The sequence below is a fragment of the Calypte anna genome, chromosome 1 (assembly GCF_003957555.1).
Source record: "Calypte anna isolate BGI_N300 chromosome 1, bCalAnn1_v1.p, whole genome shotgun sequence".
Lineage (NCBI taxonomy): Eukaryota > Metazoa > Chordata > Aves > Apodiformes > Trochilidae > Calypte > Calypte anna.
The window spans coordinates 93,363,017-93,377,713 of NC_044244.1; the positions used below are offsets into that span (position 1 = coordinate 93,363,017).

A 14,697-nucleotide genomic window follows, 5' to 3' on the forward strand; every position below is an offset into this window, starting at 1 on the left:
GAATATATAACTATGTCTTCTACAGCCTATATACTATTTTAAGTTACAGGTAGTAAAGTACACACATGCCATGGAACCATAACTGTTATTCTCCATTACCACTCTGTCTTTAAGATTTATAATACCTTAAGCATACTAAAAATACTCTTTATGTTTGTGTACTCACACCAATACTGAATTGCAACAATAATTAACTCTCTCCTTTATAAGGATTGAAACATGAACCTTTCATTGTAACAGACCTCTAAAAAGAATTCAAAGACTGCAAATTGTTTCAAAATGTCAATGCAGCAACTCCATCAGCTGAGAAACTTAAAAGCCAAGCAACTCTATTCCAATGCAGAAAAGGCTTTACCACTATTAAAGAGACACTCTTAACACTGTTAAAACATTCCTAGATGTTCCACTTGTAAATCTTGGTCTTGGACATTTACTGTCCCTCATCTGGTGAAAGTTTGCAGGTAGAACAACAGCCTCAAAGGAAAGAAACACAGAGTAATCCAAAAAAATTCAGCGCTAAAAGCATGCTGTTTTGTAGGAGGCATCAAAATGGTTCCACGATCCTGCAGCACAGGAAGAGGGGCCTCAACTGTCCATACAGCAACCCTAATAGTAGTGGCAGCAAGTCACCTTTTTTGACATACTGATCAGAACTAAATTCAGCTTGAATTTATTCATAAGTGTATTGACCTCTTACTTCGGTTGGGTTTTGGGTTTTGTTTGGTTAAACTGTTTTGCTTATTTTCCTCTTATGCACTACCCATTTTTGAGTTTCAGTTCCTACAAGGAATGAAATAAGCATCTTCTCACACTTAGTTGCTATGGAAATAGTATTTCAAAACTGTATCTGTTGGAACAAAATGCAGAAACAGCTCAAAGAAATAAGCTCTCACTTCTGAGAACCAGTTGATTAAAGACACATGGACTAAGGATGAGGCTCAGACAACAGGTAACTTTCTGTGGACTAGTCCAAGACTTGCACCTCCATAAAATGGAACATCTAACTTCCAGGAGATACATCAGTCTCCCAGTTTTTATGCACCCTCAAATAATTATGACTGGTATCTACCCCAACCTGACTAAACTTGTGAAATTGTATCTACAAAGTAATATATTAGTTAACACCTACACTAATCTCCAGTCTGTTTGAGGGACATGCATTTTTTAAACATACAACTGATGTAAAGGAAAAAACACAGTCTATATAATACTCGTTCCTGATGTATAGTCTGTGCCTCTAAAAGAACATAAATAGATGGATCTATTTGCCATCATACTTCTTCCTTGACACAAAAAGCCTGCTGAAATTCTTCATGGCTCCCAGATTACAAGCACATCTTTTAGACTGTTGCACCTTTAATTCCCCCAGTGCAGCTCTTCATACCTCCAATGCTCCCCCTTCCCATCACTTTTTGAGACTGTTATGCACTGAAATCCTATCTTCCACGTGCAAAAGAGGGAAAGAAGGTTATTAAAGAAGAAATAAAGCCCTTGTTTAAAGTCACACTGGCTACTGAAAAAATTAGTCAGTATAATTGAATTAGAATAATCGATCCTGAATTTGCACCCCATCCATTAAGAAACAGAACTAGTCTGGTATGCATTCTTAAAGAGAGGATGCAACTGTCAGTTCTTTTCAAAGTAAGTCTTACTGTACATAATAAACAAGATTTTTGTCTTCTTTAAATCCAGCTTTAGAATTCTGTCAAGAGTTACATACAAGATGAAAAACAGCAGTCTGAAGAAATTGCTGGTTATATTATGGAAACAAGAAAAATCAGGATTTATAGCTTTCCTGGATGTAAAAAAGATTTTCAATTGCCAAAAGTCTTGGAAAGATCAGATGTACTTTTCAGTAATCGAATAATTCCTCTTCCTCGCATGGTAGTTGTTTCAGAAAGGAAAGTTTTCACACCACATGGAGAACCACCTATTAAATTAAATACAATTTGCAAATCAACTCAGCCTTTGCAACTTGCATAAATTAATAAAATTGTTCTTCATATGCTTTGGATCTGAACCTATTCAATAGCTTTGACACAAAAAGTCAAGATGGGAGTTCTGTCCTCTATAAACACCAACACCATTAAGATCTCATAATTTATAAGTGGAACAGTTTCAGAGTTTAATTCAGCATGTATTTTACAATTATTAGTCTTGTTAACTTTATTTTCTTCCTCTGAAGATCAGACATGAAACTTCTCAGGCAAACTGAGCTCATGTGGTTTCTATTTAAAAAATTCATATCCAAAAAGTAGACTACAAATGAGAAATCTTTATAAGCTGAATTATAACAGCATATTTACAAATGCCAGCTGAGTCTGCACATATACTGACTTAAGTACAAGGCAAGTATTTTAAAGACAGCCCAGCCTCGAAGGACATAAGCATATGAGAACAGACTTCAAGTCTGTTCAAGTAGCAGAAAAATAAGGTGATTATAAATCAGAACAACATCTGTAAGGAAAGCTAATTTTCTGAGATCTCTGACTGTAAGAGTGTCTAGCAAGAAAAAGTCAGTACTTTATGTTCACATCTTCAGAAATGCAATGGAATATGCAGAAATAAGAACAGCTCATTCAGAGCTGTTTAAGCTTTATGACCCTGATATGCAACATTTAAGCCCAGAAATTTTAAAAAAACAGCAACTGGATTAAGTTTAAATACCTCTTTCCCCTTAAACAAGTGAAAGTTTCAAACTCACAATTAGAAGAGACAAACTCTTGATCCTGACTCGAAGAAGCAAAATGTCTGTCACTTCGAGAGCCTTCAGGGCTTGTTTTCTGTATGAAGAAATAAACATAAAAAATAATGCGTCTTCTAAATGCTGTATTTAGAATAATCCCTGAAATCTGCCAATTATAAAAAAAAAAATTACAGAAAATGATGCAGCTAGGGATTATTCTTCTTCAATCAGGCTGCCCAACGTGTCACAAAAGACAGTATCCAAAGAGAAAACAGCTAATCTGAAACTGGCAAGTTTGAGCACTCAACCAGAAATAAAACAGTATACCAGTTTAAAGAACCTGACCTGAAAACGTCCAGCATCCAGTATCACCATCTTGGTATTTGTGCCTTCACCATAATACGAATCTTGAAGAGGCAGGTGAGCTGCTGTCAGTGAGACTCCATACACATTAGCTAAAGACTTACTGATGCAGTAACTTGACCAAGAAAAAAAAAAAAAGAAGCTTGGCTAAGAGGGATGTAATACTTACGTACACAAGCACAGATTTTTTTAGTTCTTCAACTGGTAAACAAAAGCACCCAGGGACTGAGATGCACAGAGCCAATGACAGAAGGCAGAAAAACAGTAATGCAGGAGCTAGTTACTCTACATCCAAGACTATCAGCCTCTTCTACAACTACACGTTAAATTAAAACAACTGCTTTCCCACACTATCAAATGCAGCCATTTACAAGTGTGAAAAGCAGCCTTTTTTTTTTTTTTTCTGCAAGACACAGCAGTACTTAACAAAGAGGTTTTTTTAAATGGCAAACTGTTCATTATTACCTCTCTCAAAGTGCTACCACTACTGACAGGCTTTCCCTGTTCCCTAGCTATTTATTTTCCTTTTCCCCCCACACCAAAAAGACTGCAGAATTTAAAAGTATTTACCTTATGTGTAAGGCAGTATAAGATTCCAAAGTAGCAATTTACTACAACATACCAAGCATTTTTCAAATACACAACATATATTAAGCCTTGGAAGAAAAATGGTGAATTCTAATGTAATTAACACTTCTCTCAACCCTCCAATAATAAGTAGAACTAGTGAAAGGATGAGTTCAGAGTGATGGACATTACTGTCACACACTACATCTAAATGCAAAGACTTATATTATACTGTTAAGCAATACAAACAATAATGAAAGTTACAAACAGAACAAAATCCTGGAGGTGGAGGGAATATATAAAACTCAGTATCTAGAACTACAGTGCTCCAGTCAGAGAAGCCAGAGGAAAAAACAAGTCCGTAACAAAACAAAAAGTCACCATAGTGATACTCACGCTATTTTCTTACAGGATGCCAAAGCACAGCAGACTATGTCATTCTCTTCATGCCACTTGCACCTACATGAAATGAAGATCAGGCTTATTTCAGTAGCTTCTACCTCAATCAACATGATTAGTTGATCTAGTCAGAAGGAATGCAAACCATTATTAAAGACAGCATTTTGCTGTCCCATGGACCACCTAGTGTCTTTAGAATGTCACAGAGGACCAGCATTCAATAACTAGGCTTTAGGAGGTTTATGCAGAGTTGAAAGGTAAGCCTGACAGACACCCTGCTTCACACTATGGTGGGGAGAAGGGAGAAAAGAGAATCCTGAGACAAATGGGATTTAAAAGGTAACACCTTGAAATTTCCCATTAATTTAAAACATTTCCTCTCAGTAGTAACATCTCCACTTTCCTTTACAAATGTGTTTTAAATTACGCTTCTCCATTCTTGCTAGGGTCTAGCATGAAGATACTAATGGAAATAGAAAACTGCCTGACTTTAAAAAGATAACGTGACACTGATTACTCCAATAGATCTTAAAGTCAATGTTGTAAGCAGATATCCAAGAATTATCTTTTTTTTTTTTGCTTTTTTAAATCTACTTAAATTTTAAGCTCAAATTATTGCTTCTTACTTAACACAGTAGCAGAGGAAAATTTAAAATATATTTTTAAGTTAACTGTGTCATCACTAAATACTCCCCTGCAACACCATAAGGTACCTAACGCTTTGTACAAACATGGAATAATCTAAAATCAGGAAAAGCTTTACCATTAAAGACAAAGAAAGATACAAAGGAAAATAAAAACTCTTCCACAAAGTAAGTAGGATTCTCAGTATATAAATAAAGAACATTCATCCTAGCAAGAAAACAACAGGAACTAGCTTCAAGCTTATGCCTGAGAGCTTTATTTATACCACTGGCAAACATATCCCTCATTGCAGGAACATTGCATCAGGCATCTGATGTAGAGCAACAGCCAGGTCCCATATAGATTATACTTCTAAGAATCTGAATCTTCTCACTTCTTTCATTTTCCATTAAACACCACAATATACAATATCTCCTTTTTTACCCCCTGCTTTAAATTAGGCCTTGGACTCACAGAATCACAGAAAGTTAGTAGTTGGAAAGTACCTTGAGAGACCATGGAGTCCAACCCCCCCCTACCAGGGCATGATCACAAAGTACTAAAGATCACATCCAGGTGTGTTTTCAGTGTCTGCAGAGAAGGAGACTCCACAGCCTCCCTGGGCAGCCTGTGCCAGTGTTCCAAGACTCTCACAGTGAAAAAGCTTTTCCTTCTTTTTATGCAGAACTTCCTATGCTCCAGCTTGCACCCACTGCCCCTTGTCCTATCATTGGACACCACTGATAAGAGCCTGACTCCAGCCTCCTGGCACTCACCCCTTACATATTTATAAACATCGATGAGATCACCCCTCATTCTCCTCTTCTCCAGACCCAGCCCCCTCAGCCTCTCCTCATAAGGGAGATGTTCCACTCCCCTCATCATCTTGGTCACTTTGCACTGGACTCTCTCAAGAAGTTCCTTGTCCTTCTGGATCCGAGGGGCCCAGAACTGGACACAATATTCCAGATACAGCCTCAGCAGGGAAGAACAGAGGGGAAGGAGAACCTCTCTCAATTAAAAAGCCATCTGACTGTACACTTACTTTGGGAAAGTATTTTCATTTCCAGTCATACTCATGATGTGAGAAGCATTTCTGATTTGGAGGCTTTCAGAACATTCAAGCCTAGCAGCATACAAGCTCTGTGTAGGGCACCAAAACACAGCAGGCTAATACACATTTCCACAAAAACAGTCCAACATACCTGGTATTACTGGAGAAATCCCACAGGGAGACATCCAGTTCTTTACACACCCAAGTCTTGGATGGTTCCTTTTGGTATTTGTTCCGGTATAGTTCTATTACCAGGTCTTCCACAGCAAGAAGCTCCAGATGGCTCTCAATGCCTATAGCTCAGAGAAAATCAAGGTCAGCAGAACAAGTGTCAAGTGAACATTCAGCTCAGCTTCCTTCTCAGTCAGCCCTTGCTCACTGCCCAGCCTCTTAGCAGAGCATCAAACTCCTATAAACAAGTTACTCCACTAGTGGGTTTCATAAAATGTGGCTTCCTAGAAAACAGGGTTATATTATAGATGGAGACTCCCTGTTTGCAAGGAGTCACATGGACAAGACAAAGGGCAACAGGCACAAGTTGCTCCTGGCAAGATTCCATCTGAACACAAGGAAAATTTTTCACCATGAGGACGGTCAGACATTGGAATGGTTTCCCAGGGGAAGTGGCGGATTCCCTCACTTTGGAAAGTTTTAAGCCTCAGCTTGACAGGCTGCTGAGACGTATCATATCAATAGTAATATTAGAAAGGCTGGACCAGGTAATTCTTGGGGTCCCTTCCAACCTGACATTCAGTGATTCTATAGTCCCTTAATTTTTCCCACCTCAGAAATTGTGTATCCACATGCGAGCCATCTCTCCTCAGAAGCTGTAAGCTTTCCCATGTGTTACCAAAAGCTCACCTTCACAGTCATCACACTGCCTCTAGTGCTCCTTTAACTGGGTGAGCAAGAAACAGTGTATGTTATTCTACAGATGCGCTCATTAGCCAGTGAGCCAATCATGCAGCTGGTTTTAGTGTCACTGATGGGAAAGAACAGAGGGAGAAACCTGCAAAGTAGCTCTGGTTATCAGTACCAGTTTTATCAATCCTTTGAGACCTGAAGACTTTCAGACAAATATAGCTGCCCATGATTACATAACTCTTCTTTCTTGGGGAAAAGCAGGGGGGAGGGGAGAAGAAAAAAATTATCCATTTCCCACCTGTTACTCTAGCCATTCGATTGAGACACCAGCTAATTCGGAACCTGTCACTGGACTAAAGGGAAGAAAATTTCAGTCATCTTGAACAAGTACAGTATGTAGATCTGACATCTGCAAGACTTCTGACTACATCTGAAAAAGTCGCCTCCAAAACAAAATTCAGAGTTTGTGGGACTGAATGTACACCCTTCCCAAAAGTTATCTTGAAAAGGAACCAAATGCCACAGAAGCTTTTCAAGCACATCCCAAGAGAAATTCCAGACTAATGTTCGGAGACACTTTAAAGGTTAATCCATACTACAGGTACATTTTGTTCATGCGTATGTCTTCAGAGCCCTATATTTATGGATGAAGCCCAAGATCTTTACCCTTCTGCCTTTTTAAGGATTAATACTAGGACTGAAAGGAGTCAAATCGTAATATAGCTGCCACAAAGCTTGAAAGTCTCTGAATCCTAACATTTGGTCATTGGCAAATGAAACAAGCAAAGATTAAGATTAATAATTTTTACTTAGAAATCTCTGCTTAGAAAAGCAGGATTGTGTGACTGTTACTCAGCACAACCAATTTAACTCAGTCTTAAAAGCTTTTAACCTAAGTCAAAACAATGTCAGAGACCGAGTGAAATGTTCATTAATAGCCTAGTGCCAGAAGTGCAGGTTGAAAATAGGAAAGCAGAAAATCAGGTCTCCACTTTATAAAAAGGTTAGCTTATAAAAGCCATTTCTTCCTGCACAGAATCAGGAAACTTTGGAGAAGAGTGCCTCTTCCCACTCAGTTACGTCACTCTAAAACCTAATCAGTGTGCATCTCCTTAGACATCCAACACAAGTGAAATTAGAGGTTTTGATTTAGAGCATCTTACTTAGAGCTTGACCATACCTTGCAGTAGAAGTGAGGCCAAACACCTCTGGCTGGCTGGCCAAACTCAAGAAGTTCTTTTAAGACAACGGTGTAACAAGTACGTGAAAGATCAAATCCAGATAAAGGGATCTTATGAGTGGCATCACCTAGTGAAGAGTCAGGTGGGCAGAAAAAAAGAACCACAAGTTATGAGAAGTCCTGTTTCCTTAAACAATACAGTTCCCCCCTCCTTTGAATCTTTACCTACCTGTATACACACAAGCGCACACACACTTAACCCTTCTAAAAGGCCATTATTTAAATATTTGACAAAGGAAAATGAGCGCCAAGTTTGTCTCTCCATAGCGGGAGGAAATGTCCCAATGGAAACAAACAGGGATCTCCAAACACTGGGTAAGAGTCACAGGGGAAACAAGGCAGGCCAAGCCAGAGGCAACAGTGGTATAAATATTTTAACTTTGCTGATAAATGTAAAGCTGCAAAAGATTTAAGGCTTATATATAACCTATCTTTAAGTTACCATATTATAAAGTGGCATTTTGTGCTGGAGAGGACTACCAAGGGAAGGACAATGTTCAGATAGGCTTGAAGCAATTTAAAGCTGTCCTGTTTAAGAACATATTGCAGTTATTACTGAACTAAAATGGGAAGACAGAATACAAATAACTGCCGTTGACAAAACCATTTTAGATGAACTGCTCTGCCATTTGTGGGTACAAAAAAATATATAAAAGATGACTATGACAAGGTGCTCTGTCACTCCTTTCTCTTCAAAAACTTGGTGAGTTCCCAGGAGAAACAGTAGACTTAAAAACAACATTTGGATACAGATCAGATAAACTGAGTCTAAAACTGTACACCTTTGCATACCATTCTTCTTTTCCCCTGACACTCACCAGCAGCCTGGCAGTGGTACCGAAAGCCACGTGGTGGTACTTCTGCAGAAGAAAAGAGGAGACAGAAGAAAAAGAACAATCACCATCCAACTTCCTCAATGACACATCCTTAACTCTCATAAGCCATAGCTTCATGTAGAGAAACGAACAGCTTCATCTTACACAAGTGCCACAACTATTTTTTAAGAAGTTATTTTCAGTTATACATGCATCTTAAAAAAATAAGTATGTTGCATAGTGTGTGTGTTTATAGATCCTACCAAGACACACATTCCTCAGCAAGAAATACAAAGCTCAAACATCTTAAGGTCCTCCTGGATTTATTCTGTCCCCTTTGAAGCTTCATGCAGGTCTGATGATGGATTAAATCTCTTCAGAGATGACTGGCACTGCTCCAAGAATTTAAGAAGTCCAAAAACAGTCAAAGAAATAAACCTGTCTTGATACCAGAAATCTCATTAAAGCAGCAGTGACATTAGAAACCCTCCCTCTCATTTCAAGGCAAGACAAACTACTTCTTCCTTGGAACTCACCTGGATCTATGAAGTGATGGAAATCATCCATTATGCCATCCTGCAGGGAGTATTTGACACACCCAATCTCACAAGGAAGGAAGCGCTGTTCGCAGTGGGACGGCAGCTTGCCGTGGCTGTAAATGTTCAGGAAGTAGAAGATGTCTGCAATCACATCTAAAAGTAATAAATAAATAAATACATTAAATAAAATAAAATAAAGCTACCAAAGGTCACAGCAAGCCATCCTGGCCTCAGCTAATACACTCAAAGCAATATATATACACGAATGACAGATGCTCTCTATTAATAGAGAGCAATGCCCAAGCAAAACACACAGATCTTTCTCTCTATGTGAGATAACAGCTCAGTTATTTATGTAAGAGTCGGGTGTATGGGGAGTACTGATACAATTTCCATAGGTGCTACTGTGTGTAGAGACCATAGGGGGGGGGAAAAAAAAAATCAAAATAAAGGCAATTAAAAAACAAACAAACCACCAAAAGAAGTCAAACCCCAAACCTACAAGTATGTTAAGAGGCCTGGAATCCAACAGGATCTACTATTCCTTTTTATGATAGGCCTCCTCACCGTTTAGGAAAACAAGGTTGGGAATAAGAAAAAAATCAGTAACTGCAAAGCAGCCTTGCAAACTCAATTCAGTAACAAAAGATAAATGAGCTGGTAATAATCTTTTCAAGTAAGAGGAGATGAGCTGTCTGCCTAATTAAAAGTATTGCTTTTCCTCTGCTAAATGAGCTCCCAAAGAAGGTAGCAAGAACACCCAAGGCAAATGCTAAGAAATAAATTTATTGTTTACTGATTTAAAAAACTATGAAAATATATCACAATACACCTTAATCCTTCTCTTCATGAATGTCACATAATGTTCCTGCTGAGAGCTTAAACGTAGCTATTTAATCTTCACCCTTAAGTTCTGTTCCTCATAAAAAAATATCCTACCTCTGCTAAATAATAGGGATATTTAACTTTTTTTACACAGAAACAATGCTGTATGCCGCACTTCCTGGCATTTAACAGAAGTTGTCCTAAGCCTGAATGCTGGTGCTCTCTTACATGGGTCTCAGACTCCACAAGCTGCAGAGCTATAGGAAAGATACCTTTCCTATCTGAGTTTGAGCAACTTTCCTTATGAAAAAATGGATATAGCTACAGGGAACCATACAGAACTGTTACTGAGAATTATTAAAGAGCAGCATGGCAAAATGCCATGTCTCAGTTATCCCTTATCATTATCCCCCTCATTCAGTTTAAAGATCAATTGTGTCAGCCCAAGCCACCACGATCAAACTGATCAAACTTGGATCATGATGACAGGGAAGCATGATCTGTGGCAGGGACACATCTCATGGAGCTACTCTTTCCTGCCCTTCCATAACCATGACAATATGAAAAAAGATCAAGAGACCTGATCTTCTAGGTAAAAGACTTGAGCTGAAACTTAACCACACAGCACATACAGCTTATACTGAAAGGCTGCCTGACTTATCTTTTAAGCACTTATTTTTCAGAACCATGTAATATTCATGGCGAAAATATTACAGGTATGTTCATTGCACAATTTTAACTAAAACATCCTTTTCAAGAGGGGGTACAGATAAGACAGGTTTAATTTTCAAGACTTCTTTCAATAACAAAACAAGCCAAGATGTAATAAAAGCACTGACAAAGCAAATACTACTCCTGTTGTTCTCCCAGAGGCCAGGTCATAATTTTATTCTATATCTCTACCATACAAATTTGAACTTGGGTACCTAACAACTCTTCAACTTTTAAAGCTGGTACAAGTATTCCTTCCTTGGATTAGGCCTTGTAACTCAAACATGTAAACTGAAGAATCACCTTTTCTTAACAAAACTGAAACAATCTTAAAGAAACTATTAATGACCATATTCCCATCATGCTAAAAAACAAAGGAGAGAATTATTTCAGGGAATGAGGGTAGACAAGACATGACAGGGACATTTGTACTGACTTCTTATATTACAAAAGACCTTTCTATAACAGTAGGTTATTAATTTAAATCAAAGAAACAGCAGACACTGATAGCCATTAGCAAAAAAATGTAAACAGCCTTTGTACAGCTATAGAGAATATCTATAAAGGGCAAGCTTTCATCTACCAGAATTAACTACTTTAAGATTACTGTACCCTGATCATTCTTCCAAGATATGGCAGAGGCATCTGAAAGAGAAGTAACACTGCTCATCTTTGTGGTCAGACAAGCAGGAGCTGGATGGGTAAGATTAGAAGTCTGGAAAAGAGAAAAAAAATTGAGTCTTCTAACTCTCAGTAATATCCTTCACTTACTTCTATTAGAGGAACATATGACATCCAAGGGCAGTTATGGTTAAATGGAACAAGTCTGCAGTTTATATATAAGTGTCTGTACTTGCAAACCACGGCAGCAAGATTTCTCTTCTAATAAAAAGAGAGATAGCTACATTCCTAACTTGGTCAACTCATTACTACTAGAAAGAACTACAGCTAAATTTAAAAAAAATTAGAAATTGTTGGGTTTGGTGCATTGTCACAGATAAGGAACTTTTTGACTTGGAATTTCAATTTTTTTTTTCCATAAAGCTTACAGAATAGTTTTGCAGATGCTTTAGTTGCCTTTTACTAGGCACAGAACTGATGAAAAGCTGACAAACCTTGAGGAAGTCATCAGACTGTTCTGGCACAGAGCAAGTAAGAGGGGCACCCATGTACACTCATTAAGCACTGCAAACCCATGCATGAACAGTAAGCTTTTAAGAGGACAGGAGGTTGGCTTACAGAACTCAGTCATTCAAGACCCAAATTGTGAATAACATCTGCATCTAGGTAAACTAATTCCAAACTACCATCTTTGTTGATTACCAGTTTGAGTTATTTAAAATAAAATAAGGAATTGGTCCAATCCAAGTAAGTTTAGGTAACCTCCAAAAGATGACCAAAACCTTTCACTATACAAAACAACTGTGGCTGTGTTCTGAAGTGTGATTAGTAAATTGAGATCACATACAATCTCATACATACACACTTCTCTATTTCCACTGACAGGCAATAAGGATTGTTCTTTATTTTAGTAAAATTATTATTTCGCTGATTGCATTTTTCTAAAATGCTTCTACTTGTAGAAGGATATACAGAAAACCCAATTTATGTCATTTCATGTAGCTCTCCATTATATGTGGAAATGGAGATTCATTAATTACATACTCCAAGCCTACTCAAATACCTCAATGATGATCACACTCTAAACAGCTCTTTTCCATACAGGTAAGCCCCCCAAAAGCAGAAAACATTGCCTAATATCTCCCTAGTATAGACTGACTAAATTAACTAATGCAGATCTACTAGTTACTCTGAACTCCAAGCAACCTGTCACTCTCTCTACAGCACCATGTGTTTAAAGACCTAAAATTTACCCTCAATAGTCATTGGTAATTCGCAGCACCTAGCAATATGGAATGAAGAAGTAAACACAGTACTATTCATTTACTCAGTCGGGCGCTTTGCTTTGACACACAAGTATTCACACCGCACACCAAGACTGGAACAAAATGAGCTTTCTGACACCTCAGGTAATTCAAACTCTGAAACTATGCTTCAGGGAACAGTTGGGAGAGAGAGAGACAGATAGGAGGAGAAGAAAAGGGGACACCCACACATTTTCAAGACAGCAAATAGTAGTAGGGATCCATTCAGCCCTATTTCTGACTACAATCACGTTCAGCTTACTTCTACATTGTGGAATTTTGCCTTCCACTACAGCATTACTACTCTCTCTGTAATCAAGCCAAGGTAAAAATGAAGGCAAGGTATGATTATTCCTTTTATGAGTCTTGCAACATTTTCTTTACTTGGTCCACCACCACAGCCACTCAAGAATGCTAGATCAGCTGCATCTAAGAGGCAGCTTCAGGACATCAGGTAAGAAACACCTAAATTAAGGACATCCACAAACCAACAGTGATACGAAATTATGACCAGAAATCGTACCAATATGCAGTATTATAAATACATTGTAAGTCAATCACTGCAAAATATTGTTAAGCATAAAACTAAGTGATTAAGAAAACTACATTTTACTTGGCAAGAGCTCAAAGGAACAAGATGTGCTTGTTTATGTAGTAGCGTGTTCTCACCCTTAATTCAAAGCACAGCAATTTTGTGCTTAACCTTCGCAACAGTATGGACTATGACAACAGCCATAGCCCCCATATGCTGAAGGCTATGAAGAGCAGGTGATCTTCTATATAGCATCACAGCTCACCAAACCCCAACACCACTTACTCCCCCTCTTATTTACCTGCATTGAAGGGTGTTCTTTTCTCAGCATTTACCTTTTGCACTGCCTTCAGAGTGTGCTTCTTCCCATTCCATGCACGAGCTTTCTCTGTGTATTTAGTTTTTTCTTCCTCACTCAACAACTTGAAGTAAATTGTTAAAAAAAAAATTTAAAATTAAAATGTTTACTGCTTCCTTCTAATGGCCCCTCAAACCAACTAACCCCACGTCAGAAATTTACCACACAAAGGAGAACTGCCAAGACTGGCTCAAACATTTCCAGTAGCTTTCTCCCCCACAGCCAGAAGCTTCGATTTGAAACACGTTTTGAAGCACCTTCAGACAAGGGCAAAGCAGCACTGCCCCATCACCACAAACAAGAGGTCTTCTGAAAGTACCCCTGCCACAAGGGACCCTTACTGCCCACTGTCACAGGCCACAGCTGGGCCCTGCAGACAGAACAGCGCAGCGCTTGCTTTTTACCCTCAAGATTCCCGTCTCAACAGCTCCACACACGACGGCTGCGCCGCCACCCAGCTCACCCACACAGAAAGGCCACGCTGTGGGCACCACACAACCTGCACTGGGGCACCACGCAGATCCATCTGCCGGGTGCCGGTTCCCCCTAAGCAAGAGGCAGGTGAGCTGCCATCAAGCCCACGGCTCCAGCCCACCGCGACCGGATTTAGACCGCGTCCCGCACCTGCCCCCCTGCCCTCCCGTTAATTAAGCCGCCTTAACCCGAGGCCGCTCCCCTCCGCGGGAATCCGGAGGGACGCGGGTCTGCAGGCAGGAGAGAGCCCTTGCCCTCACCACCCATTCCTGGGAGCAGTAGGGAAAGGCTTCGACCGTGCGGGTCACGGGCACCCCACGGCGCTGCAGCTCGGGCAGCTGGTCACGCACGAAGAAGTAAAAAGGACTGCTGGAACTCCTCCGCTGCGACATGGCCGCCCACCGCCTCGCCCGCCCGAGGGCTCTCCCGCCGTGCCCGGGGCAGGAGAGCAGGGGCGGCCCCAAGGGAGAGCTCGGGGCGACGGGGCGGGGCAGGAGCGGTGCCCGCCCCGCTCTCTTGGCGGCAAGGGGAGCAGAACGATTACACGTGAGGGTCACCCGGGCCCTTGTGGCGTGTTTGGTTTGGTTCGGTTCGGTTTTTGTTTGTTTGCTTGCGTTTTGGTTTTGTTTTGGGGTTTTTTGTTTGTTTGGGTTTTTTTTGGAGGGGGTTTGGTTGGTTGCTTGGTTGGTTCTGTGTTTATTAATTTTATTGGGTGCTACAG

At 39.7% G+C, this 14,697-nt stretch overlaps 1 protein-coding gene across 1 annotated transcript; it reads right to left on the reverse strand.

The window, feature by feature from the left end:
• Positions 1 to 1,814: 1,814 nt before the first annotated feature.
• Positions 1,815 to 14,435, reverse strand: MAEL (maelstrom spermatogenic transposon silencer). The gene is made up of 12 exons (XM_030462677.1): positions 14,237 to 14,435; positions 13,480 to 13,566; positions 11,300 to 11,402; positions 9,149 to 9,304; positions 8,616 to 8,657; positions 7,738 to 7,865; positions 6,856 to 6,910; positions 5,845 to 5,986; positions 4,013 to 4,075; positions 3,032 to 3,164; positions 2,705 to 2,783; positions 1,815 to 1,930 (listed from the first exon to the last, which is right to left on the reverse strand). Exons 1-12 carry the CDS (start codon positions 14,366 to 14,368, stop codon positions 1,815 to 1,817), a joined length of 1,236 nt encoding a protein of 411 aa, XP_030318537.1. The 5' UTR covers positions 14,369 to 14,435.
• Between the last annotated feature and the right edge of the window lie 262 nt (positions 14,436 to 14,697).

Bases quoted from the DNA above. Each gene is read 5' to 3' on its own strand.
- MAEL (XM_030462677.1), bottom strand. From the start codon at position 14,368: ATGTCGCAGCGGAGGAGTTCCAGCAGTCCTTTTTACTTCTTCGTGCGT. The intron at 11,403-13,479 runs GTAAATGCTGAG...TCTCTTTTCCAG, and splicing joins CTCTGAAGGCAGTGCAAAAG to ACTTCTAATCTTACCCATCC. The intron at 8,658-9,148 runs GTGAGTTCCAAG...TTTCTTCTGCAG, and splicing joins CCATCACTTCATAGATCCAG to AAGTACCACCACGTGGCTTT.